We start from the raw sequence: 25,628 nt of genomic DNA on the forward strand, positions 1-25,628 counted from the left end.
TCATTTATTAACTTCCCGTAGGGTAAGTTATAGTAATCGCAAAAAAATCGAAAATGAAAATGTTTATATATCTTAACCTTTTAGACTTTTCTGAATATTTTGGCATACATAAGAAAAAATGGATGTATGTGTGTGTGTGCGCGCGGATACAAATTTTCGTCGACGATTTCGGGAGCACGGTTCACCCGATTTCAATTATTCAAAAAACATTCGATTGCTTTTGACACGGAGACGTGCTGATTAGTTTTTGGCCATGCGCCCGCCTAGTTAATAAATTTATTGAATGCCTAAATACTTAATATTTGATTTGATTATTGATCATACTTCTTAAAATCTTTTTACCATTACCTTCTGCAATCCGGTCAAATAGTCGCGGTTCTGTCCCGAAGTGGTAGGTCGTGAGTCGTGAGCCCATAAATCGCAACAACAATGCGTTCTCTGACACAGAAGCTATGCGCAACCACTGCGTATAGCCGACAACAAGAACAAGCTTTAAATTATATGCCTTTGCTCTTTAATTTATTTTATATAAGTTTTCTGTGGGATAAAAATGTCAGAATCCGAGCGGTACTTGGGAATCAGAATGGGTCTGCTGAAAACACTGCTTTATTAAAATAGTACTTGATAAATGGCAAAGTACAATTAATACTTAGCTTTAGGCAGATGATTTTTAGATATAATTGAAACTAGTGGTGTATGACATCGTTCCTTAAGGCAATTTGTTGGAACTTTCCAGACCAGAATTAAATATACGAGCAAAAAATCAATAATCAATAAATATTGATCAATAATTAAAAACAATTGTTTTAGACATTTTCAAATAGGTAATTATAAATACTATATTGTTTACTGTTCATATAATATACATTGATGATCTTATGAAATAAAACATTTAAGAATATTTACATTAACAAGAAATGCCGAATGAATTCATCTGAGGATATATTTCTTACGATTGCCATAACACATATGAAATATTTACATTTTTAAACTGAATTGAAATTTCAAATTTATATTTGAAGTATAAAACTTTGTATATTTTTGAAAATTTTGGAGTTAAAATATTAAAAACTTTGTACGGAACCCAAAAAAATTGTAACAAAATTAGTACTCATGTTTAAAATCTCTATAAAATATCTGATAATTTGATGTGCATATGCCTGATGATCATTGCTTCTCCTCTGTATCTGGACTGGACTTGTCTTCCTAAAAATTCAATATTGATTCTTTATTTTGTTAATACAAGTAAAATGTGTTTTAAATTATTCTAATCGGTTGATTCATGCGCTCGAAATCGTGGACAAAAAATTGTATCCAAACATACATACACGCACACACACACACATACATTCATTTTTTCTAAGGTATGCCAAAATGTTCAGAAACTCTTAAAACGAAAAGGTATTCAAAAATGTTTATTTTCGATTTTTTTGCGATTAGGGTAGAGCGGGGCTAGTTGAGCATAGGGGCAAGTTGAGCAATCGAAATATCTCGAAAACTATTCACCGTCCGTTTAGGCGTTATATGGCGGAAAGATAGAGGTTTGGGAAAAATAAACATTCCGCGATCGCTAGTGGCCGCTGGACAAATGAGTAAGGCTCACGGGCGTTTTGTTTCTTTTGAGACCAAAAAGTAAAAACGTAATTTATCACGAGTTTTCGTCTGGTTTAGTCAAATGTTATTTATTTTTAATCAGGTAAATGTTATTCTTCAATATAATTATAGTACTTCTAATGTGCACAGAGATTCTGGCTATAATTCTCACGGTTTTTTAATAAACTCACTTTTATTTTGAAATTCCGAGTTGGGGTTAGTTGAGCATAGTTGCTAAACTTGTTCTGTCACTAAGACAATTATCATTAACTTCCAGAAATTGATCATTATTTTTAAGATTTAAGCTAAGTCTATGAGTAATAAAATAAAGAAATAATGATTTTAAACAAAAATACTGAATATAATGGTAAAATAATTCCTAAGCTACGATATTGTTCTGTTGACTCTACTTTTCGTTAATTATTCAAAGCAAATTACTATAAGTTTTGTTTTCTCTGTCAATAAAGACTATAAATATAGAACTGGTTATTAAAAACTTATTTTATTTCATTACTAATCGACATTGAACCTATGATTTTATTATACTTTTTTAGTGCTCAACTTGCCTCACCTATGGGGTACATTGAGCATACTTGACTTTTTGCATTTAAACAGCTGTAGCTTTTAAATTTTACTTATTACCAAAAAGTAGTATTAACACTTTTGTTAAGCGATAAACAATAAATCCATTAAGCCATATGGTAATTTATTGAGACTTTTCATTGAGGTGCTACATCCGTTTAAGTAAAAATTTGCTCAACTAGCCCCGCCCTACCCTACTATAACTTACCCTAAGGAAAGTCAATATAATGTTTATGTAATACCTTTGAATGTATATTTTTGACATCATATTTAAAAATTTTTGACATCACACGAATTCAGTATACTGTTAAGATATTATCATCGTTTGCGTCCATGAATGAACTGTTAATGAGCAACTAAGTTATTACATTAGCGTTGACATTGAGAGATTTGCTGAGTTCTATACAATATTAATAAGACTTCATTTCGTATTTGCTTTTTGCAAGTTTCCCAGCAGTTATAAAATAAATGCCCAAGAGAAAATCTTTGCTGAAGAAAAGTTTAATACGATGATTGATGGCTTTCTTAAATTTATATACGAATACAAATTGGTTTTAATATGAATTACAATCTAATAGGTACAATCTCTAGATAACAGTTTTATTATATGGCTATGGTTATGCTTTAAATTAGTATTTATATCTTAACATTTCTTGAAGCAGTTCTCGAAAGAGCCATTTTTACTTGGCAAAATATTATTGATACTGCATGCTCAAATAATCAAATTAAATTACTTACATTGTTAACACTAGATTCACAGATCAAGCCTAATTGATTTAATAAAAATTTGATAACTATAAAACTATAAACATTATACATGCAAGTATTGCGTTGATGTACTTAATGAAATGGTAGAAATGTTTATCATGAACTTTTTGATAATAAACATTTCATTTAAATTGCTTTGGATCAATTTTTTTATAAAAAAATCATTATTATGTATGAGCCAAATTGGCTAAATTCAGTAAAAATAGGTGTGTAATCAACATCCGTAAATCTAGTGTTAAAATAGTCACTAGTTAGGTATACTATTTACATGGCACTGTTTGAAAATAAATGTTTTTAGGTCAAAATATAAGTATGTTTGTGATGTTATTATATAGATTGATTCAGTTCGCTCACGAAAAACCTACATATAAGCTTATCAGATTTATAAAAAACATTGATCACATATTATCCGATCAGATAACAATGCTACATTAATTTTAATTGAACGAGGTATTCAATTTTAGATGGTATCTTAAGTTTACATTCGCAAACGTATTCTTCTCTAAGTAAGTTGCATCTGCGTGATTAAAAGCTTTACTTTATAATATTTTGCAGATTTTAATGAATACAGTTTATTCGATAGAGTAGAGCGGGTATAAAAATTTACCATCAATGTCTCAAAAACAAGTAAAGTTACAAATTTTTAAAAGCAGTATTTGAAAGTAGAGAGAAAAAGATTTGTAATCGGCCATCTCTTCAAATCAAGCAACTTCGCTATTATCAGCATAAGGAATATTCGACATGTTTGAAAATTTAGCAAAAGTATTTTCTTTGGCCGTTATTTTTTTTTGGTTGTTAGCAGGAAGTGTACGAAACCTCAATATAATTTTCAAGTGTGTGTACGATATTTAATTGTTTTAAAAGATGTATTGTTAATTTTAAGTTATATCCAACAGATGTATTTATATAACCCTTATAATTTAATTGTTTTAAAAGATGTATTGTTAATTTTAAGTTATATCCAACAGATGTATTTATATAACCCTTATAATAGCTTACAAGTCAGTGGAGTAAAAACTACCAACTACTCTGGCAAAGACGTAAACAATAAAAAAAGCAAATTGAAATGTAAATGTAAAAAGCAATTTCACAATAAATAAAATCACAATAAATTAATAGTTACTACAACTCTGTTAATGAATATTTCTTAAAAAATATCAGGTAAACTTTCTAAATAATATGCCATTAAAATTTGTATTTTGCATAGGTTGACTATTGCAGCTATTATTTCGTGAAATCTCCTTTAAAATTAAAAATAAAACATTGGATCTATTTGCCTCTTGGCTGTCCAATTTTATTCAGCATATAAGGTAAAAAGGGACAGATGACATATTTAAAAAAAATGATATAAAAGCACATTTTTATAATTATGAATTGACTGGCAATTTTTTTAAATATACTATAATAGTTGTAAGCGAAAACATGTTGTATGTTATTGCGATGCTGTTTATTCGGTTTAGACAGTATAATTACTTAAAATCAAATTGAACTTTTAAAAGTTCAATTGTGTTCCGCGCTATCCTAAGTTGTGTTTGTGATATTTTTTAGAATAGTAATTTTTTGGGTAGCTTACCACGCATCAATGTCGATTATTATGAGTTAACTCATATTTTAAAATGGTTTTGTAGTTGATAGAAATAGATACTATTATTGTCTATATTGAATAGAAGCAACTGAAATAAGTGTGCTGAGAAGTAGTAAAACAATTTATAAAACATAAGTTTTACTTAATAAGACAAATTTATAAAATTTTTAACATTAGTTACAAATTGTTTGATCATTATACTGAATTTAGTATAATTCAAATTAAATAATAAGAAATTTCACTTTACAAGAAGAGTGTTTCTCTTGCATTAATTATGAACGGTCAGTTTGCTTTATATAAAAAATGAAACTTGTTTCTGCAGGTTTCTGATGGAAAGCTCTATAACATTCAACGTATTTCCACTTCGCTTTGATAACTTTTTATTAAAATTTAGATATATAATATGTTAATGTGCAATATACCTGGCATCCGTAAATGTGAATAAATTCATGCTGCCGCTATATAGCACGGAGCAACACGTCCCGTATATAAATCCACCAATGAACGTCTTCAATACGGGCGTTTTAAACGTATAACTATCCTAACATTTTGCTAGGTATGATAAATGTTGCAGAGCGCAAACTCATTCAGAATAGGGAAATGCTTGAAGAAATCTCGAGACTTTAAGTAAAGTTAACTCCGAACTTATCTATCCACATTATCCATCTTTGGATTTTAGGTATATATAATTAATGTACTGAAATTAGTGAAGCGAGTGCATCCAATAACAAAGTTAGAGAGTTCTTGCTCTGACTGTAAACTATTATAAGTTTTATAGATTACTTACAATTAGTCACGATGACTCAGTTTCATTGACCTGTGATTTTAAAAAAAGTAATTAAAGCGGAATTATATAAATTACTTAAATTAACTGGGTTCGTAACAAAACGTAAATTTATTTTATTGCAAATCAGCACATCAGCGCAATTTTATCAATGTTTTATATATTTATAACAACTATGAAAAAGTAAAATTTTCTTAACCTCTAGTTATAAAGTTGTGTTTTTACTATTTGTCTAATATTTGTCACCTGTCTTTTTCTGCCCCATAGGCGCGATAAAAAGAGACATCCGTGTGGCAAACAGATTCAATGTCTGCAGATATTAAACATTGATCAGCAGAGGTCGAATAATTAATAATTTTCACCTGTCTTTTTCTGCTCCATAGGCGCGATAAAAAGAGACATCCGTGTGGCAAACAGATTCAATGTCTGCAGATTTGAAACATTGATCAGCAGAGGTCGAATAATTAATAATTTAATTTATTTCTTGTAAAATTGCTTTTCTATAACTTTTATATTCACTATTTCTTCTTGTTACATGTTACAAAACAATTAAAAAACGTATACCTAAAAGTTGTATATAGGTATCATAAACTAGACGAAGTGCTCAAAATAAAAAAACTGCTAACGAAAAAGTATACTTTTCGTATGAGTATTTATACATTTCCGTTTATCTCCTGATATCGATGTGGCAGGAATTAGGACGATGACTGGTAACACATCTCATGTCATCTACTTTAAAATAGTATCACTAAAAATACTATACGTACTTTGTTTGTTGAGATAATGATGGTGGCCCTTTTTACCCTTTTTATGGTCACTAAAAGTTCAGTTGCTGAGTTATTTAGTTTTTTCAGGTACAAGTTGCTTTTATGCGTATCAATTCATGCGAGATCCAAATTCGTGAAATGCCAAACCATAAAGCATCTGTATTTTATATTATATAAAAGATACTGTAGAAGAGACACCTGTCACAAAACATATGAGTGATGTACGTTTAGATGACATTAGTGTATATATTGTAAAAAAATGATTTTCAAAGCATGGGTGTTATAAAATATTTCGACCATTACACCAATATCATGAAAAATACATAACTGTAGTACGCGCCTAACTTAAATCTTATTAACATGCTTCATTTATATTTATATATTTATTGGCACATTTGTTCACATTTTATTACTTATTTTAATTGTAAGTATAAAATTATAAGATGGTAAAAGTGCATATAAATCATTAGTACCTACCTCGTAACATAATGTGAGCAGCCTTTAAATGATTAAGACGAATCAAAATTTATACGAGTTCATTATGAAATGTAAAGTCTTAAAATAGCAATTTACCATACAAACTACATAACAGTTTTTACCCTTTTCATTTGTAAGCTTTTATAGAGCTTAACTTTAATTCACAACACATCTTGTAAAACAATCTAATAACGTATAGTATTTGCTATCCACAATATCGAAAATATTGATAATAACATGAAAACTTTATTATATTATAGTTTTTATTGTAATTGTATTGTATTGGGTACTATATTTTTCAATAATAAACGCAAATAAAATTGTGATGGTTCTCAAATTCAAATAATTTGTTACTGATATAATATTGTGCTGAAAATGTGGGGATAAATAAACATTCATTTTATATCACTTATTAGAGCTATGATCTATCAATCTGCCTCATATAATAGCATAAAGCTTCTCATTCATAATCAGTTAAACATTGATCATTCAGACATAATTTAATCCACGATTATTCATATATTATTATATTATTTACTATATTATTAAACAAATTATATAACAAATATGAGAATACATACCATTTTATGAGAATTAATTTTACTTTATAAAATATCTATTAAATATATATATTTTCTAGGATACCGATGATAGTGATTTGCTGAAGGGTGCGGAGGGAAGTGGTCGTGTTGATTCGGAACATCTTCCACCGTTTCCTCCACCACCTCCGGGAGATGGTAGGTTATAATATTATATTACTTTTATATATATATATATATATATATATATATATATATATATATATATATATATATATATAAATCTGACTTGGTTCTAAATTCGTATATGCATTATTGCAAGAATTAGCAGCACGTTATTGTATGCATTTCATTACTTTGCATTATTTTATTTATTATCATTACCACTTCAATTATACCATTCTATAACTTTTATTTTTTTTCTATATCATACGTTTATTTATTTACTTACGAACTCAAAATATTTTGTGATAACGAGTTAATAATGCGAATATATTTTATAAAGTGATGTATTGAGAAAATAATTGGCAATCGATCGTGCAGAATATTATTATTTGCAAAAAATATATAGCGTAAGCAGCTTTTATCTTTACTTTTTGTTCGAATAATTATCTACTCGTACCCATTGTATACGATACGAACGTTGTTAATAATTTTACTGTAATATATAGCTATTTTTTTTTTTTGAATTTATATCACAAGTATTAATTAGTGTGTTATTACAGAGATGGATTGTATAGTGAAAATACAAAATAAAGTAAAATAGTAAGTTTTTTGGCTCGATGCAAATGATGATAACAAATTTTATTTGAAACTAAAACCAGATCTTGAGGTGTCCCCCGAATTACTAAATTACTTCTGAATAAATGCAGATTTGTACATATCATAACTTTTGAAAAAGTAAAAACACTTAACATTCATAAGTTTTAGACAATATCAAAAGCTTACTTATTATTATACTATTACAATAATTTAATATTCAACGTAGAAATATATTAAGTCATGAGATTCTTTTATCTTTCAATAATTGTGTTATTTATATAATTGTTAATTGTTATTCATAATAATTAGTTGTCAATTACACATAGAATTAACAATTATAATGTGTTTGATAACGCTCATTTAGAGTGGGTGAGTAAAGATATAATTTTTTTCAAAGATCTAATGAGTCATTTTTTTTTAAAAATTATAATCATATATTTATATATAATAATAATAATAATAATAATATATAAATATTCTTTGATTTAAAAGAAATTCATTATTTTTTTTAAACAGTTTATGTGTTTTTATTTTTGAAAATGATTTTGCATTTTATACACTTTATTTTTTGATGACCAAATCATTTGGATCTACTACTTTATTCTCTAAAAGTGCTGAACAAATATTTTTATCTAAACTTACATATATCAAATTATAATCATCAAATGTAAATATGTAAAAAAAAAATTCATTTACCCAAAAAATCTAATCGACTGATAAAACATTATCTCTAACATGATTAAAATCTGGTCATAGTTTTTTTATTGAAAAAATTATTTCATTACAAAACTTGTGGGCATAGCATTGTGCCTTAAGGCAGCTTGCTGAAACTTTGCATTCTGAAAACTAAAATTGTTAAAGAAGATTTTTGAAAAAGTTTGACTTTTTTGAAATATTTTTTTTTTATATTTCGAATTTTTTAAAAACTTTAAACATGTTTTTAAAGCAATCGCACTTATCTGTATTATATCGAAAAGCGTAAGCGCCGTGTCGTAGTCTAACGTTTAAACATTGGTACGGAACTCATGGAAATGTGCACTAATTTTTATTTATTATCATAATATTCATCAAATATCTGATAGTTTGATGTGCCTATGTCTAATGATCATTTTTGACCGCCAAATGGCATTATTTTTACTTTTTCTATTGGATCTCCGGAATTGCTAGACCTGCATTTTCAAAAATTTAACCAGATGTTCATTACGTCAATACAAGTAAAATGTTTTTGGACCTCAGTTCTCTCAAAAACTGAGTCACCATTTTTAGCATTTTTTGCAAAGTATCTTCGAAACGGTTAGACCTGCTTTGGCCAAAAACTAATCAAGTCTCCTTATCGATAGAAATCGAATGATTCTCGAAATCGTCGACGAAAAATTGTATCCGCACACACACATCCATCTTTTATAAAATATACCAAAATATTCAGAAACCTTTCAAACGTAAAGATAAATAAAAATTTTCATTCTTATTTTTTTGCGATTACTATAACTTACCCTAAGGAAAGTTATATAAAACATTATTTAATGTCTATTTTATCATTTTTAATAACTGTTTGGGTAATATATATTAATACATAACATAATTTTTATTATGTTATGTATTATATTAAGTACTATGATGTTTGTTATTATTCAGTTAATGAAAGCCAATCAATACTAATACCAATTTTATAAGGCTATATAAGCTATGAAATGTATTTTACATTTTCATTAATTGCATTTTATACCTCGAATACGGCATTGTCCCCCCAAGACATTTTGCGCCCCGAAGAAGAAAATCTACCCTGTAATTCCTCGCGGCGGAGATTTGCATACAGAATGGGTAACAAATTAGTATCGGGATAGTAATAGGAGAGATTGCGATCGCCTTGGTCAGGAGCTGACATCCGTTGCTTCCGAGTTGTAATTAGCAAAAGAGCACAGGGATTTGGAACACGACTCGCTAATCTTTTCCTTGAGCATAACTGAGTAGCATGGTCGTCCAACTATTCCATATGAATTACTTATTATGCACATTGCATTTTTGAATATAAAAACGGATTACTTCTGTTGCACTGAAATACATGACGAGAATAACTTAAACGCGAAATTTGTTTGAAGAGAAATATGACTTTAGTAATAAGAAATGTATTATTTTTACGCCATTTTTAAGACAGTTATGATGTTACGCAAATGAAAATTTTCAATAAATGTTGATATTTATAAGATCGGGTAGGGCGAGGCACAGATGTTTAATTTGACTTTGATCAATTATACTGTGAAATCCAAACCACTTATACCATAATAAATCACACATAGCAAATAAACAACTATCTGATAGCTACTGTCAAATATCAAATTTGTAACCATGTCCTTTTTATCTCATAGACGGGGTTCATACGGACGGCCAGGCGGCAAACAGGGCCAATGTCTTATTTTAATTTTGTAGGAGTTTTACAAAAAATAGCTAAACTATTCGTTTAATGCAAAATATGTTATGGGTGCATTTTTATAAAGATATAACTGTAAAGTCGTAAGAATTAAGGTGATGAATGATTATACCTCTTTTTTCTACTAAATTGCAATTCATAACTTCACTTGTTTTTGAAATACCGGTGACGAACCTTTTTACCAGCGAACTTCTAAGCCCCGTTCTACCCTATAATTTTATATTATATCAAAAATTATTCACATGTTTTAATATATAAAAAGCTAAATAATAAGCTATTCGGTTGGCAAATATTAAATATGTGCGGTTTCCAATTGAATGTTTATGTTTTTTGACATAGGTCAAATGCAAAATATCTTATTATTGGATAGTAGGCTAAATGTAAATCCGTATAAAAATTTGATTTATCAATTGCGCAGTTTTTATTTGGCGTTTATTGAAAGATGGAAAATCAAATTGAATTTTTTTGTTACATTTTATTTTTTATTTCTTCAAAGGTGAAAATGCATCTTGAGAAGTTATGATCACGAAGCCCTAATAAGAAGTTAGTGTCAAAATTAGTTTGCCAAGCTTTAATATGGTGATTTTTTGCTCAATGATGAAAAACGCTATTGTCGTTCGGTTGTAGTTGCTTATACAAAAATTACTTTTACACTTACCACCCAACCGAACAAAAATTCTGATGTCTACATTGAATAACTAACAAAGTTAAACACAATGTTTTGCCACATCCACCATATCGTGTAGTCGTTGCACCTTTTGATTACTTTCTTTTCTATCTAAACACAACTTTTTGAATGGTAAACATTGCAATGATTATGGTGGTGTAAAATTGTAACTGATTGACTTTTTTGTTGACGATTGAAGATGACAAAAAGTAATTGATCAAAATGAACAATGCAATACAGAATAAAGTTATTTAGTTCCAAGAAAAAAAAAGATTTTTTAATAGAAAACAACACTCACAATATTGCCAGTCTAATAATTTATCTGTTTTTTCATATTCTGCCGATTGGCGTTTATATAAATAATCAAATAAACACTATTTGATTTTTATTTTGTTCATTCAGTGGTAGCATTTTTAAGCCGTTCTTTTATTCTGCTGAGTTAGAATTGGACCCTCTCTACGTAAAATAAATATTTTTTTTGTATATCTACGGTTTCACCAATATTAGTGTTGATGAAATTGTAAAATTAATTATAACTACAACTAAAAATATTTAACATTATTTAGTGTGATATTACGAAAATGATATTGCCGAAAATTGCCATTAATGAACATATACATATCCACTTGCCTTATGAATATCCAATATAATTTTCATATGTCGACACATATATTTTGAAAAATATTATACAGTTGAAATACGATATTAACAAGTCTATAAAATTCTATTAGTCTATTAAAATTTCCAAGCAGCACAAATTTCCAAAATGTACATAATATAAAATTCTCATTAAAAACTATTTTTCAACTAACATACATAGAATATACAAATTATACGTATTTATTATTTTTTCTATTTTGGAATCTTGCTAGAATTAATTAATAAAATAAGTTACATTGTAATTCATATTAAAAAAAGTTATAAAAAGTTTGCAGTATATGCATGTATGTATTTATTTTATGTGAATCAAGAGCCTTATTTTATTAAAAAATATTATTTGTGAATATAACCATATTATTAACTTCCCGTAGGGTAAGTTATTGTAATGGGCCGAAAATCGGAATTGAAACTTTTTACATTTCTCGACGTTTTGAAGGTTTCTGAACACTTTGGCATACCTCAGAAAAAATGGATGTGTGTGTGTGTGTGTGTGTGTGTGTGTGAGTGTGTATGTATGTATGGATACAATTTTTCGTCCACGTTTTCGGGCGCACGGATCAACCGATTTGATTGGTTCAAAAAACATTCGATTCCTATTGATAGGGAAAAAAACTGATTAGTTTTTGGCAAAGGCAAGCCCACCCGTTTCGGAGATAAAGAGCAAAGAGTGCAGAAAATAGAAATCGACTTTTTGAGAGAACGGAGTATCCGATCTGAATGATCTAAAAAACATTCAATTAGTAATGACTGGAAGAAGTGTTTATTAGTTTTTGGCAAAGGCAGGCCCAGCCATGTCGAAGATACGGAGCTAAATGTGTAAGAAATGGCAGTTTTTGAGAGAACTAAGCGTCCGATTTAAATGATTCAAAAAACGTTTTGCTTGTTTTAACAAAATAATTGATTTTGGATTTTTTTTTTTTTTTTTTTAGTTTTTATTTGTATATCGAAAATAATTCAGATTTTATTTTTATTCTGACTAAAGTTCTAATATAACAAATAATTTTAAATTTGCAATTCAGTTTATATAATTCTTATAAATATTAGACAATGTTACAATATTCATAATAATCTATTTGAAAACATTCAGTATTCCTCGAATATTTCGTTACGGTACGGGAAGTTCCAGCAATTTGCCTTAAGGCACGATGCCACCCACCCCATTAGTTATGAATATATTTTGACTACAATACGTACTTTTGAAAAACCTCAATCCTTCACAAATAAAGTATGAAATCGGAAAATTCAAGATATCGTTGATGTTGAATAAATAATTGGAAATTTTCTTTTGAAACAGTGCGGAAGCGTCTTGGAAAAAACCTTTTCACTAAGCAATTAGGATGAATATATAAATAAGACCATATAAAATTAAAACCATTGTGAAAAAATGAATACACAAACTGATAACAATTTTTATTTCAGGATATCCTCGCGGTTTGAAAGGAGAGAAAGGCGATAGGGGACCAAGGGTAAGATAATTGCTGAAAAATTGTAATATATATATATATATATATATATATATATATATATATATATATATATATTGATGAGTTATTTAGAATCGGGCAGTAACACCAAGTAAAGAAAAAAAACTAAAGTAGTTTTTAAATACTTTATTTATCCATACGTTTCGGTCTTCATCGAGACCGTCATTCAGTGGAAAACTAAAAGATTTTATATGATGTAGGAGGCAATAATATAAAGTTATAACTTATATATAAGTACTTACAGAATTAATTGTACAAAAATACACTACACTATTACACTGTGATAAACCAGGCTATTAATAATTGGAACATTTAAACTAATTAATTTTTTAGACAATTTTTGCTTACATTCTAGTGTGTACAAATTGACTAACGTCTAAAAACTGAATGAATTGTGTTCACAATTTTTTTGAGAAAGTGTAAAAAAGACTGGCAGACATATGTTTTTTGTAAAATAATAAAATAATAAAAATACACGCTTCATTCAGATATGGTGGTGTTTTTGAAAATAGTCGAGAGTTATTTTATAGTCATTGCAAAGCGAATTGTTGTCAGTTCTTAAATTTATGGCTGTATCCTTGTGTAAAGATATTAAGCAACCTTCGCTAAATCGTCTTTTAAATAAATTATTTTCGAAATGTAGGATCATGGGATTGGAAAAATCAATGCTATGTTTGAGTTCATTGATATGATCTGTTAATTGTGTTTTATACTGATTTTTATTTTTTGAATTGTTTTTGTGTTGAGATGTTCTTTTGTGCAGGTTCTGACTAGTTTCACCTATGTAAACGCAATTACAATCTAGACAATTAAGCTTATAAACTAGATTACTTAAGATTCTTGGGTTAAATTTTGATTTTAATTTTGTAAAAAGAGTTGAAAAAGTATTTTCGGAAGTACAAACTACTCTAATATTATTTTTATTGAAAAGTTTTCTCCACGGGTAATATAATTCTTTGATGAAAGGTAAACTTATAGTTCCGACGTAGTTTTCAAGGTTTGGGTTATTAATTAAATTATTGTGACGGTTTTGGAGATATAAGATTCTATTTTTTGTTATGGATTGGATGAGGTGTTGTGGGTAGGAGTTTTTGGTTAGGATTTGTGAAATGAGAGAGAGATTCTTTCTTAAAAATTTACTGTGTGATAATAATAATACGTGGTCAATTAAGTTTATGATTGTGCCTATTTTGATAGAGAGGGGGTGGTAAGAGTGGTAATTAAGATAACGGCCTGAGTATGTTGGTTTGTGATACCAATCAGTTATTATATTATTATTTTCGCGGAAGAGTTGTACATCTAAGAAACTGATAGATTTATTATTTTCTAATTCATAAGTGAATTGTAGATGTTGGTTGTGGGCATTAAAAGAATTTACCAGAGTTGTTGTGTCACTGTTTGGTTTTCACCATATCTGTTGTTGTTTCACTTATTGGTTTTCACCATATCTGAATGAAGCGTGTATTTTTATTATTTTATTATTTTACAAAAAACATATGTCTGCCAGTCTTTTTTACACTTTCTCAAAAAAATTGTAAACACAATTCATTCAGTTTTTAGACGTTAGTCAATTTGTACACACTAGAATGTAAGCAAAAATTGTCTAAAAAATTAATTAGTTTAAATGTTCCAATTATTAATAGCCTGGTTTATCACAGTGTAATAGTGTAGTGTATTTTTGTATAATTAATTCTGTAAGTACTTATATATAAGTTATAACTTTATATTATTGCCTCCTACATCATATAAAATCTTTTAGTTTTCCACTGAATGACGGTCTCGATGAAGACCGAAACGTATGGATAAATAAAGTATTTAAAAACTACTTTAGTTTTTTTTCTTTACTTGGTGTTACTGCCCGATTCTAAATAACTCATCAAAATATATATCAACACCAAACTCACATATTTCAAAATATATATATATATATATATATATATATGTGTGTGTGTGTGTGTGTATTTATGAGTAAGTTTTTTGTGAAACAAAATTCTCATTATTTTTCATATTTACATAAAAAGAAAAAAATAAGGATTTTTGCCAACTTGTATCAATGTTAGTGCAAACTTTTGTGCCGTGTACGTGTACGCATCTTTAGTCGAAACGTTTGAAATTAAATATTAATTTATAAAAATTTGTTTTGTTGTATCGTCTTAAAAGAATATAATCATATATGTCAACATCAAAATTTTATATTATTTTTGTAATAGAAGTAAAATCCCAATAAATAACTAATAGTTTTTGAAAGTAACGTTCAATTTGAATGAACGAGTTACGTTTCATTAGCAGAATTTCAATCAGAAAATATAAGTTTATCAATAAATATGCCGCTGTTTCATAATTCTATGATATAATCAGATTCTTTGACTACATAATTTATATAATCAGTAAACTCAAATAAGGTATTTTAAGCTTCAAACAAGCATTCAAATTCATTTGTAATATGATTAGCCTAACAAGTGATTTTTCAATTATTTATTTTATTATCAGAACTAATGATGATGAGGAAAAGATCCAAGAAGATTTAAATCGTTCAACTCCTCTTTCGAATTTTATTCTAATGCAAAATATTGTGAATGATTTCATAATATGTAGTTTCAAGTCAGTTATCATTTTATTTAACAAATTCAATACTCAAAATATCTAAACGCTTCAGATCAGAATCTATAAAAAAAATTTAATTTAGGGTAGGGCGGGACACAAAGGTCCAATTTGACATATTATAGAGATTCTAATGATCAGTACAAATTGAAAATATGAAAAAATAATTCAAATTATTCAAAAATTTCAATTTTTTCTAATTCTAATTAAAATTTAAAAACTTTAAAAAAAAGAAAAAAATTGTACGGACGTTGCAGCAATTTATCTTAAGGCACGATGCTAATTATATAATTATGTTTTCATTAATTCATTGAAAGCCAATTATTTTTCAACCTGCCTATGAAATATAAAATTATTTGAAATATATGACATTTACAATAAATTTAGCAGCGCAGTTTAAATAAACAGCTACAAAGAGGGCAAGAAATTAAATTACAATAATAATGTTTGAAATTCCAAAGAAAAATTATAATTTAATAATTTCAGCAACCAGTTATATTCATTTCTGAATATAAATTATAAGTGGTATACACGCTTCGTGACTTAATTTGTTTTGTAACAAGTTCATTCGTATGCAAGTAGCCTTGTTTGAGTTGACTTTATATTTCTACTTATTTCAGAAAAGAACCTAATTGAACGTTGAAATGCAAACACATTGCCCAGAATATTAAATTTAGTCATTTCGCGTTATGTAGAAAAATTTATTTAAGTTTATCGTTCAATTATGCTTAATTAATTTTGGACTTTAAAAATAAATAGAAGTTTTAACTAATATATAGGGTAGAACAGGGCTTAAAGGTTCATCACCCATATTTCAAAAATAAGTAAAGTTAAGAACTTTCAACAACAATATTTGAGTTTTTGCCATCACTTTGATTCTTTACTCAAGGGTATCAGGATATATAAACAGCAATGTTTGAAAATCCACGACAAAAGTATTTTAATTTGTTGTTAGCTTTTTTGATTATGAGCATTGTAGTTTAGTTTACGAGACCTTAATATAAATCTTCAGTATACGTTATTTGTTTTTATTGTTAATTTTATGTAAGATTCAACAGATTTTTTGTATAACCTCTATAAAAGCTTACAGGTTGGGGTAAAAAAACCAACTGAACCTTTACCCTGGCAAAGGTGTAAAACAATAAAAAATAGTAAATAAAATAGTAAATGGAATAAAAAAAACAATTTCACAAGAGATAAATTAAATAAATGGTTATTCCAACTCTGCAGATAAATATTTCTGACAAAATGCTGTATCAAGGTTATCTCAACAGTGTTATCTCTGCAAAAAATGTACACTTGAAATTTATATTTTGCATTAGCTGAATAATGTAACTATTATTTTTTTATTTTATTCTATTTTTTTTAATTGAAAACAAGACATTGAACCTGTTTGGACCTGCAAATTACATACAACTTTAAATTGTCAACGTCCTATCACAAACCTTTCTTTTATAATAATCATTTCAGTAGTCCAATCATTTTTTATATAGATTGATAACTGCTCAATTATTGTCCTTTTGTGAACGTCTTTTTGTGATTATCAATATGCGCCATGAGCATGTATAAGTTGCATGCTTTGCAGTGGGTAAATCATTAATTTCACTTGTGTTAGTTCTTTCTTTCATTTGTATACCACATACAAGTGAAGCATTCTACATTCAAGTTTTACAATACCACATACAAGTTTTTACATTCATCATCAGTTAGTAATTTTTATACTAAAAATATTTTTTATTGCTAAACAACGACAGATAGTATACATCTATTTGTGCGTTAATATGCAATCAATAGTTATAATCTCCAATGTATAAAACGGAGCTTTCGTTTACATTAAATCGTTTCATCGCTAAAGTGCGTTCGACACATTGTTAATTGCTAATAACGCTTTAGTTACAAGTATTCCAATATATAACAAATTAACACAGATACAGTACAATATATTTTTTTGTTGGCGTCAATAGATTTTTTTTAATGGTAAAACACTCTTTTATTATGTATTAAATTCAAACATGAAATAAGTTAAACAAGATGAACATTTTTTCTAATTTATTAATTTTTTATTTCTTATATATATATATATATTTAACACAGTATACAATGTGCCTTACTTTATAGTTTTATACTTTAAAATATATTTTACTTTTAAACTCGTAACTCGTGTTTTACTAAATTTAGCATTAACATGAAAATGTATCTTTCATATTTTGTACTTATACACTGTTAGAACAACTTAGAAAATTTTATAAAATGCAATGAAATTTTTTTGTTTTGTTTTAATAAGTAATGGAAAAAATAAAATTATTTAGATGCAATGCGAGTGTATGCATTGTATTAAATGGAAAATTTAATTTGATTAATTTTAGATCGATTATACTCACAATCAGTTTATTTTTAGTTCCTTAAAGGTTAACAAAAATCCATCTTCTGAAAATGATTTATATGATCAATATATTCTTTACTATCAAAAGTAAGAACACTATCTGTATTAGTTCAGAATAAATATCTAAAGCGCATACCAATAGTAAAATTATATTAACATAGTCCCATATGTATACTATATGAAAACGAAAACTCAGATTACTTATTTTTATTGCCTCAGTATATCTGAATCAAAAATATCGTGAATTCTGTATATGGTTCTTGTCATCTTTTATAATACGAAAAGAAAATCTTAATATTATAAAAACTGTGCCATACATCACTCATATTGCTTAATGCGATCTTCAGGCTTCATTCAAGAATACAGCATAATGAAAAACGTCTGAAAGTCGACGAAATCGATTTGGTAGATTGTCACAAACTGAATGGGATATTACAATTACATGAGGATATGCTGCTCCAATGGAGGATTTTTTTTTTGTTTACTATCCCTGAAATGAAAACCAATGCCATTGCTCTGAAACAGCATGCATAAGGGTATTGTTCTTTCATATTTTAAAGAAACAAGTATCGAACTATTTTCAGTAAAATTCCCAGTTAATTCTTAATTGAAGAAATATGATTTTTCACTATTTTTCAAAAATTTGTTATCTGCCTTTTTACCCCGTCAATGGAACAGCCAAGAGGTAGTAATTTCGATCCTTTAATTATAATTATAAATGGATTTTACGAAATATGAGATATCACTGCGTATATAACCTTGATCTGGTGTTTCGTTAGAAATATTCATTATCAGAGTTTGAATAACTGTTTTAAAAATTATATTTTAAAAAATTGCTTTTTTACTCACTTCGCCTTTTTATCTACTATTTGTTATTGTTTAAACTATTGCCTCTGCAAAGATTCATTGTGGTCATTTTTACCACAACCACGTGTAAGCTTTTATAAAAGTTATGTAAAAGAAGTTGTTGAAGCTAACTTGAGATTAACAATACTCATAAAACTAACATAACATAACTATCATGAACTAATCAATAGAGCTTAAAATCACAATAACTCTGAAAAAAACTCGGTAAAAAGGACCACCTAAACTTAAACACCAAAGGTATGAACAATAAGAAGTATGTAAAACAAAAATGTAAATAAGTTTAAAAAAGCATTTCTACGAGAGATAAATTAAATTAGTTGTTACTCAATTCCGATGATGAATTCTGACAAAGTTTCATACGAAAGTTGTATGCAGTGCAATCTTTATAAAAAATGTGCACAAGATTCTTAAGAAATACATATTTTAAATAGAAGTTGCAATTATTTCATTCGTAATGATTGTAATTCAAGAAACAATGAGTTTAATTAAAATAAATTAAACATAACATTGCTACCAAATATTAACTACCAAAGTTAATATTTGGTAGGATTATTATATATTAACAATAATAACTACCAAAGTCATTTTATGAAGTAGTAAGTTGATAAAATGTTTTGTTCATTATGTTTAAGAATACATATTTACATTATGATTTACAATTTTGTTTTTCAACCTAATAATTCAACAGCTTCTTATTGGTTCGCATTGATGAAGATATAGTTTAGGGCGGAGCACAAAGGTTCAATTTGACTTTGAGCAATTATATTGTGAGAACCTAATTATCGTGGCAAATAACACATATCAAACAAACAAACTATGTGACTATGTTTAGTAAAACTCCCAGCTAATTTCATCATTGTACAAATGTGTTTTCTTTGCTGTTAAAAAATTGACACTTTGTTCTTTTTTTCCCATAGTGGGAGTAAAATGGGATGGCCAAAGGGTCCGTTTGCCAACGTCTTATTTCTAATTTTAAATGAATTTGACAAAATAATAGATGTTTTATTCAAACAATAAAATATAAATTTTAGGGGTACAGTTTTTACAGAGATAACACTGTACGAGTATACAACATTGAGATGGCATTTCGTCAGAAATATTCATCTGCAGACTTGAAATAACTATTTATTTTATTTATATATTGTTCAATTGCTATTTTTAACTAAATTTATTTTTGTAAATTTATTTTTATTCACTATGTTCGATTGTTTACACCAGGGTAAAGGTTCAGTTGGCCCTTTTTACCGCAACCTTGTGTAAAATTTCATAGAAATCACATAAAAAACTGTTGTAACTAACTCAAAATTAACAACACATTATATAAAATAATTAAATAGCGTATACTTAAAAGTTTTATCAAGGTTTCGTGAACCGAACCACAGTGCTAATAACCAAAATAATTAATAACAAAAGAAAATACTTTTGTTATGGATTTTTGAACATTGCCATTTATTTCTCCATAGCGACATCGTAAGAATCAAATTGATGGCTTGTATTTTTATTTTTCTCTCTACTTTCAATTATTTTAGTTAAAATATTCTTAACTTCCCCTTGTTCTCGAGATATCAATGGTGGATCTTTTTAGCCCGCGGTCCTTTAAGCCCCGCTCTACTGTATCTATTATTCTATGAAACGATTTTAACATTAAACGTAGCATGGTGGATATTCTCATTCCTGGCTGTCTCTTTTTGCCCCAAAAGTGAAGAAAGTGACAAGATTTTGAATAACAATATTGATGTGACTGGGAGTTTTACTGAACATAGTCAGATAGTTGTTTGTTTGATATGTGACATTTGTTGTGAGGCAATGGATTTGGTTTTCACAATACAATGACTCTAAGTGAAATTGGATCTTTGTGCCCCGCCCTACCCTGTACTAGTTTAATAATCTATAACTACCTACTTCCGATGCAATCTGCGGTTTGAAACACTTGAAGTTTTAAACACGTTATTATAGTTAAATTTCGATCAGACAGTTAGATTTGCGGCTCGTTATATGTGTTCCGCGAACGTGCCATGTGGTCGATTTTGTATCTTAAGGCGCGCGACACAGAATTCACCGATTAAGCAAAGCGTTTTAATTAAAAGTTGATAAAGCTCGCTCACATTTGCTTGTACAACGTTCCTAGATCGTTACAAGCTCCACCGCCGCGCGTCTTGTCAACGGCGCACGCTGCCGCTGACAGAAACTGTTCAGCTCGCGATTCATCGTGATAAATTGCACAAAGGGGTACCCCGTAAGGTATTTTCAAAAAAGTTTAATATCTATGCTATCACAACAGGAGTAATCGTAATTTTTTAAAGAAAACTTTTGCCTTTCCCCTCGACGAGAAGGGGATCTGTTGAAATCGAGCAAATAGGTTTGCAGATATAGTATTGTATAAAACTTTTTGCGTTTGCAAGTTCACATGAGAATGGAGACGAGTGAGATTTCTCTTAGCTATTTTAGTTCTGGTAATGACATACTGTCTTTATCTTATGCTATTTCAATTACTTTTGAATTTATTACTTTTGAAGTGTTACCAAAGCTCGTTAATAATTTTATATTGCTCAGTTGAATTGCAATTGTTGATATATTTCGAAGCAAAAATAGCTTTGAAAATTATCAGTAGGGATGCTAAGGGCTTGATGTAATAGTTAATTTTTAACTTCCCTTAGGGTAAGTTATAGTAATCGCAAAAATTTTTTTGCATTTTTCGACGTTTCAAAGGTTCCGGAATATTTTGGCATACCTTAGAAAAAATGGATGTATGTGTGTGTGTCGTGTGTGTGTTCGGATACAAATTTTCGTCGACGATTTCGAGAACACCGATCAACCGATTTAAATAATTTAAAAAAAAATCGATTCATACTGATGAGGAGACGTGCTGATTAGTTTTTGGTGGAGGCAGGTCTAGCCGTTCCGAAGATACGGGGCAAAAAGTGCCAAAAATGGTAACACGGTTTTTAGGACAACGGAGCGTTCGATTTTAAAAATTCAAAAAACATTTTACTTGTATTGACATGATGAATAATTGATCAAATTTTCATGAAGGCAGATCTAGCGGTTTCGGAGATCTAATGAAAAAAGTAAAACTAAAAGCCATTTGGCGGTCAAAAATGATCATTAGACATATGCACATCAAATTATCAGATATTTTATAGAGATTTTTACAATAAGTATAAATTTTGTTCACATTCCTATGGGTTCCGTACCAATGTTTATCCGTTAGACGGCGACGCGGAGCTTACGCGCTTTGACATTTTGTCTCTATGCAGTTAAAGCAGTACGATTGCTTTGAAAAAAAGGTCAGAATTTCCAAACTATGCCAAAATAAAGAAAACTTTTCTTTTCAAACAATTTTTTTTTTGTTTCTGAAAAATCTAATATTTTCGAAGTAAAATTTTTTCAAAAATGTTAATCGCTTTTAGAAAAATAATAATTTTTGGTACGGGAAGTTCCAGTAATTTGCCTTAAGGCACAATGCCTTAATTTCCTTAAGACAAAATTCCACTTACAGCTAAATACTTTTTTTAAAAACTGATTTTTTTATTATATTTCGTTTTTTTTATACTTGAATTTTTATAAAGCAGTAAAGAGAAGAAATATCAAAGCGCTTAAGCGACGCATCGCACTCTAGCGGATAAACTCTGAAATGGAACTCAGAAAATGTTAACAAATATTAAAATCTCTATAAAGTTTCTGATAATTTGATGTGCATATGTCTATTTCACTCGATCTCTGAAACCACTAGTCCTGCCTTCGCAAATATTTAAACGGTTCATTGTGCCTATACAAATAAAATGTTTTTTGAATTATTCAAATCGAATACTCCGTTCTTTTAAAAAATGAATTACCATTTTTTACTTTTTTTACTTATATCTTCAAAACGGCTAGACCTGCCTCTGCCTAAAACTAATCCTTATCAATACAAATCGATTGTTTTTTGAGTTATTAAATCGGTTGATCCGTGTTCCCAAAATCGTCGACGAAAATTTGTAACCGCACACACATTCATTTTTATTTAAGGTATGCCAAAATGTTCAGAAACATCTGAATCGTAAAGTTATATAATAATTTTCAATTTCGATTTTTTTGCTTCTACTATAACTTACCCTACGGGAAGTTAAAAATTATAGTGTCTCCTGTTGTAAAAATTCTTATCATAAATCAACGTAAACAATAGTTACGTACAAATACAAATAAAAGATATCGTGTCTGTTGTAACACAATTTACATGTACCCATATTATATCTTACAAACTAAACATTCCAACTTATCATCTTCATTTGAATCAGTAATTCTTATATGTTACAACTAATCTGAAGGTTTTGTTTCAACTAACTCCAGGTGTGATTTTTTCACATTAATCAAGATAACTATTTAAACAATTTAGTAATTACTTAAACTGTTACACATTATCAAAGATTGTTAAATTTGAAGGAAATTGAGATATATCAAATTTTAAATCGAAATTTTATGATAGTTCAATTTTATATTACGTGTCAAAAATGCCTGTTGCTACTTACTCATTTTACAATAAGTCCCTAGCCCCCAACTCATTTAAGAAATTTCAAAAATTCATTCAGCATATAGAGAGAGAACAACCGTTTGAGTTGTAATTTATAAAGTACAAAAACTTATAGGACTGATCGCTATTATTATCAAAAAATGTAAAACATTCAAATGTATGTCAATAGAATTCACTTCTTCCAAATTAGCTTCAAAATTGTTAATTTACCAAAAATATCTTTTAGCAGTATTTATTTTTTATAATGTTGTTTTTACAAATCCAGTAGGTTTTTGATTACCCTTTCAGCTGAAAATATGCAAAAAATGCTTTCGCTACTCACCTTTTGATTAGATTCTGTAATCTATATTATTATTCTATGCATTCTTGTATAACTACATTATTTAGTTAGTCAATTTATTAAACTAATTGAACTTATTTAATTAAATTGTTGGTTAAGTTTAGGACTTAAGACGGTGATGTGCAACTTCTTAGTGATATGTAATATAGTTTGCGCAACTTTGATAAAACATAAAATACGACAAACTACAGCATATAATTAAATTATTACAATTAGTAAATTAAAATTAATTTTTTTTGTGGTAATAGTAGAGAAAAATATGTGTAACATTTGTACATTTGTAAAACCGCATTTCATATTCGAAAAACGAAATTACAAAGCATAATTTTTAGCAATTTAATAAACGCTTAGCACGATATAATTGGTGAAAATGTGACAAAATGACTCAATGGGTACATTTGCTTTGTACATAAACTTTTATAGTTGTTAATAATCAAATTATACATAATTAATAATTAATTAGTAAAATATTAAAATGGTAGGGTTTTAACAATCTACGTTTTTACTTATATTTGTATTTTATATTCATTATTCGTTATTAGTTTTGAAAATAAATGTTGAAATCTTTAACATTGTGTGAAAAGTACAATGAAAATATATTACAAATAAGAGTTTAATAAAGTTGATGTAATGCATATATTTCGTTCTAAAATCTAATGGTGCAATACATTAGTTCCTTTTATTTAGGATAAATACATATTTATCCAGTAAAGCATTTAACGGTAATCATATATTGCAAAATGAATAATGAATACATTTTTCTGTGAAAGTGCTTATTTAGTCGTTGCAATATGCAATTTTGTATTTGTCAGTTGACTACTTCATTATTAATTGTTATTAATTGTACTTCTATACTTTACATATATAATTTTTATGTAATAATATAGGTCATTAGTAAAACGTTCTGCAGAAATACTTAATGCATTTGTTTTATATTTAGAACATTGTTTCAAATTGCTGTATTAAGCAATAAACTATTAGCTTTATTTTGCTAATCACTAATTAATCTTGTTAACTTGTTTATTTTTTTTATTTATAAACTTTTAATTGATTAATTAGATAATTCAAAAAAAATATTATTCAACGACAATGATGACTTTTGTCTATATTAGATAGCGGAGACTGGGTACAGTTGCGCCACTTTTTTTATCAGTGCAAACAAAGTAATCTGTTTATATACAGTTATTATTAAAAAAAATTGAACGAATTTTTTTTTTACTTTTGACAATTATGTAAACTTGTTCGAACACACATACTTCATATTTCTTATTTTGGAAGCTATAAAAAATCCGAATAGTTTAGTTGTTATGATGACTATCACTACTGCACCCTGGCACAATAATCTATATTTTTTTTAAAATTTGACATAATTTTTTTCTAAACATGCTGGATTAATATGATAATATAAACTAGTGGGGTGGGTGGCATCGTGCCTTAAGGCAAATTGCTGGAACTTCCCGTACCGTAACGAAATGTTCGAGGATTACTGAATGTTTTTAAATAGATTATTATAAATATTGTAACACATTGTCTAATATTTATAAATATTATATAAACTGAATTGCAGAGTTGAAATTATTTGTAAAGTATATTAGAACTATAGTCAGAATTAGAAATAAATATTTTCGATATACAAAAAACTAAAAAAAAAATAAAAAAAAAAATGGGACAATTTTTTTTCCAACATCGATTATTTTGTTAAGACAAGCAGAAAGTTCTTTGAATCATTTAAATCGGACGCTTAGTTCTCTCAAAAACTGCCATTTTTTTACATATTTAGCTCCGTATCTTCAAAATGGCTGGGCCTGCCTTTGCCAAAAACTAATAAACA

General features: G+C 28.1%; 1 protein-coding gene across 1 annotated transcript in view; it reads left to right on the forward strand.

The window, feature by feature from the left end:
• LOC113387880 (collagen alpha-2(IX) chain-like) overlaps positions 1 to 25,628 on the forward strand; it is a 139,452-nt gene that overhangs the window by 40,541 nt on the left and 73,283 nt on the right. Inside the window, exons 3-4 of the mRNA XM_026625268.1 lie at positions 7,197 to 7,293; positions 13,032 to 13,078. Coding sequence (XP_026481053.1) covers positions 7,197 to 7,293; positions 13,032 to 13,078 — 144 coding nt within the window. The remainder of the gene's footprint in view (positions 1 to 7,196; positions 7,294 to 13,031; positions 13,079 to 25,628) is intronic.

This window comes from Ctenocephalides felis, unplaced genomic scaffold, assembly GCF_003426905.1.
Source record: "Ctenocephalides felis isolate EL2017-DRISC unplaced genomic scaffold, ASM342690v1 CF-g0.4_SCAFFOLD_03572, whole genome shotgun sequence".
In the NCBI taxonomy this organism is placed as follows: domain Eukaryota; kingdom Metazoa; phylum Arthropoda; class Insecta; order Siphonaptera; family Pulicidae; genus Ctenocephalides; species Ctenocephalides felis.